The sequence below is a fragment of the Myotis davidii genome, unplaced genomic scaffold (genome assembly GCF_000327345.1).
Source record: "Myotis davidii unplaced genomic scaffold, ASM32734v1 scaffold449, whole genome shotgun sequence".
Classification (NCBI taxonomy): domain Eukaryota; kingdom Metazoa; phylum Chordata; class Mammalia; order Chiroptera; family Vespertilionidae; genus Myotis; species Myotis davidii.
In genome coordinates, this window is record NW_006383007.1 from 4170589 (window position 1) to 4174911 (window position 4323).

At 37.1% G+C, this 4323-nt stretch overlaps 1 protein-coding gene across 1 annotated transcript in view; it reads left to right on the top strand.

The window, feature by feature from the left end:
* Positions 1-4323, top strand: part of LOC107181561 (vesicle-associated membrane protein 7-like) — a 23546-nt gene that overhangs the window by 8967 nt on the left and 10256 nt on the right. Inside the window, exon 2 of the mRNA XM_015557640.1 lies at positions 1329-1399. Coding sequence (XP_015413126.1) covers positions 1329-1399 — 71 coding nt within the window. The remainder of the gene's footprint in view (positions 1-1328; positions 1400-4323) is intronic.

The window sequence follows — 4323 nt, forward strand, 5'->3', positions numbered from 1 at the left end:
TTTTTTAAAAAGCAAATAAAAAAAAAAAGAAAGAAACCAGTGTAGCTGTGTTTGAACATTGACCTATGAACCAGGAGGTTATGTTTCGATTCTGGTCAGGGCATATGCCTGGGTTTCAGGCTCAATCCCCAGAGTGAGGTGTGCAGGAGGCAGCAGATCAATGATTCTCTCTCATCACTGAGGTTCCTATCTCTCTCTCTCCCTTGCCCTTCTTCTCTGAAACCAATTAAAAATATATTTTTTTTAAAAAGAGACAGCTATCAGATATCTCAGCAATTATTTGTTTGATAGAAAGAGATAAGTGAATAGAAATTTTTTTCTTAACCAAAAGACAGGGTATTCAGAGAACAAGAGCTGAATACTTTTAATCTATTAACATTTCATTTATAGTTTTAGTCACTGAAAAGATATTTGATTAGATAGTGCTTCCCAGCCTTGAAGCCATATATATATGTACTAATGGCCCATTGCACGAAGATTCACACAATAGGCCTTCCTTCCCCTGGCTGCCGGCACCGGTTTTCCTCCGGCACCTGGGACCCAGGCCTTTGGTCCAGCTGCTCCCAGCCCCTCCTTTTTTATTTTCCAGCTCCTCCAGCGGAGCCCAGGGCGGACTAGAAGCCTGGGTTGCCCCCAACGACCCAGGCCCCCAGCCACTCCTTCAGCGGAGCCCAGGGCAAGCTGAAAGCCTGGGTTGCCCCCAGCGAGCCAGGCCCCCTGCAACCTAGGCCCCCAGCCCCTCCTTGAGCAGAGCCCAGGCCCCCAGCCCCTCCTTGAACAGAGTACAGGCCCAGTGGAAAGCTTGGCATCCTCCATCGCCGGGAGCAACCCAAGCCTCCTGCTCGCTCCAGCTCTGTGGCCGCCACCATCTTCAGTCATCTTCAGTCTTTGCTCTGTGCCTGTGTATGCAAATTAACCACCATCTTTGTTGGGTTAATTTGCATAGTTGCTCTGATTGGCTGCTGGGTGTAGTGGAGTGATGGAGTGATGGTTAATTTGCATGTTTCTCTTTTATTAGTGTAGATGTTGTGACTGTAAAAATAAGACTGATTATCTAGTACAAACCATATTTGCACAGTTATATGTATATACACAGGATATGTATATTAAGTAAATTTAAAAATTTCCTTCAGATTCACATGAGACTGAATATTCATATTAATATTTATAACTTGCCTCTTACCATGAATTATGAATAACCACCCATTAGTTCTCCTACTAAACAGTTGTCCTTTAATAAACTAATCAGAAAATAAGTAAATTTAGGAGAAGAATAATGAAAAACACTGCAATCTTCTGCAAAGTAAATGCTGACAATTTATTTTTAGGAAACAGCAGCAACGGTGCTTAGACTAGTGCTTCTTAGAGCTGAACCAAAGACCACAATTCAAATGGGAAGGTAAGGTATATTCTAATGAAACTACTTTTTTACAATTATCAGCTAATAATTCCAATGATAATGGCATGAGGAAAAAGTATATTAATTGTACATACTCTTTATTGAGCCTTCAAAAAGGAGACCTTCTATATGTAAAAGCATAAAATTATGAATGGGAATGATAAGCACCAAATTCACGAAAGTGTTTACCTTTGCAAATGATGGGAGAAGAATTAAATTGAGGAAGGGTATACAGGGGACATTAATTGTATCTGTAACATTTTAAATAGATTGGTGGGTCTACAAGTGTTCTTGTCCTTATTCTCCATACTGTTTTTGGTATACCCAAAATATTTTATTAATAAAAAAGGAAACTTCCGCCGAAACCGGTTTGGCTCAGTGGATAGAGCGTCGGCCTGCAGACTGAAAGGTCCCAGGTTCGATTCCGGTCAAGGGCATGTACCTGGGTTGCGGGCACATCCCCAGTGGGAGATGTGCAGGAGGCAGCTGATCGATGTCTCTCTCTCATCGATGTTTCTAACTCTCTATCTCTCTCCCCTTCCTCTCTGTAAAAAATCAATAAAATATATTTTTTTTAAAAAAGGAAACTTCCACTTTAAAATATCTTCAATAGGACCACTCTAAAGACAAAAACAAAAAAGTTGATAGATACAGAGAACAGGTTAGTGTTTGCCAGATGTAGGGGTTGGCGGGTCCTATGGGTGAAAGGGGTCAAAAGATTTTTTTAAGAAAACAAAAACCACATAAAACAAATGTATAGTTTTATGAAGTTTTATAAGGGAACTCCCCTACCAACTGCAACTGCCACCTATGCCAAAAAAATAGAACACTGCCAACTACCCCCAAAACTCCCCATCATAAGTCCTGTTTGTGCAGTTTCCTCCTTCTCCCCCATCATCCCAACCTTTACCTAGTATAGTAGCCACTTATCCTGTTTCTTCATTGTTTCAGCACCTAAATATACACCAGATATTAGAGCCCAATACTGCCTACTTTTTAATTTGACGTTATTTAAATTTCTTTAATCTACATATTCTTCCTCTATTCCTGTCCTATCCTTACAATTTATTGAAGAACCTATAGAGTTTCCCACAATCTGAGTTTGCTGATTGCATACTCAAAATGCAGTTTACTATGCTCTAACCAGCTGGATCAAGAGGCTTAATCGCTTTGGCAAGACTATAGATGTTTTTTCATCAGATGGTACATAATGTCTGCTTATACTTCCTTTTGACATGCTAGCAGCCATTTATATTCATTGTCTACACCCTAGAGCCATTAATTTATTGGGGTTTGCAAATTAGTGATATTCTAGTTTTATTTTCACTTATTAGCAAAAAAAGCAGGAATGATTTTATTAAAAAAAAGATATGCTTACCTGTATTATACATTCTAATTTGAATCTTTTGAGGGCCTCTTCCCTGAACTCCAAATGTATGTATCCAGCTGCCCATTCCACATCTCTATTGGATGTCTGATAAGCATCTCAAACCTATGTCTAAAACCAGCCCTCCTCCTGCAGTGTTCCACTTTCCAGTTCCTCAGACCTAAAACCTTTATGATCCTTGACTTTTGTCTCTTTTACATCCAAATCCAATCCATCAGCAAATTCTGTTGACTTTACCTTCCAAATATATCCAAAATCTGACAACTTCCACCAATACCATAGGAACCACACTACCATCATGTCTTGCTTGGGTTACTCAATATAAATTTGGCTTCATTTTTTTCATTTTGTTTTTTGTTTTTAAAGATTATATTCAAAATTTGACTTAATAACATTTTATAATTATGCAAAATGATATGGTTCCAAAGTCAAATATACAAAATATGTTTCCTTTAAGAAGTCTAATTTTCATTCCTTTCCTGTCTACACTGACTCTCTCTTTCCCCCTATGTAGGTAATCACTTTGAGTAAGTTTTTAGTTTATCGTTTTTTCTTTTCTTTTTTATATGAGACACATAATATATATTTGTACTTTCCTTGGAAGCATATGAGCATGATAGATAATGGTAGTACATCATACATAGTTTTCTCTACTTTGCTTTTGTCAGTTAACAGCATATCCTGGACATCAGATATTCAAGTTTGTTTGTTTTTAATATTTAAAGATGGTTTCTGAATGTTACTCAGTAATAACATACTAAGCAAAATTTAAAATAATCTTTTCATAGCAATTATCAATTTACTTCAAATCACATATACAACTTTCAGAGAGATGGTAGAATTAGCAACTTTTTCAGCAAAGACTCCTCCCAACTTAGAAATAAAAATATTTTCCAATTTTAAATAATTTTAATAGTTTTTTCTATTGTGCTGGATTATTTTATTAAGTTTATACTTAATTAAATTACATATACATGTTGAATTTCTAGAGCAACCAAGAGTAAAATAGAAATAGAGTGTTTACATTCTAACCCTTACCTATCAAGGGTCAGATAGTAAATATTTTAGGACTTTCTGGGTCAAGAGGCAAAATCAAGTACTAGTAAAATGACAGTCCATCTGGGCAAAGAAAAAGTAAGATTCCTTATATTATACTATAAAAACTGAATTTCACATAGATTAGATATCTGAATATGAAAAGTATGTCTATGAAAATATTCTACGAAAATTAATGTGTAAGCTCAAGGTGTAATCAATGTGATGGAGCCAATAACATAACTCGCCAGTTTAACTCAGTGGATAGAGCAGCACCTCCGCACACTGAAGGATCCCAGATTCAGTTCCAGTCAAAGGGCACACACCTCAGTTGTAGGTTCGATTCCCAACCCTGATCAGGGCAGGAGGCAACCAATCAATGTTCTCTCGAAAAGAAAAGTCCTGAAACCAAAAAAAAAGTGACAGATTTTTAAAAACTTTTCTTGATAAGCTGTAAACATCCATACAGAAAGAGCACAAATCCTAAGTGAATAGCTAGAGA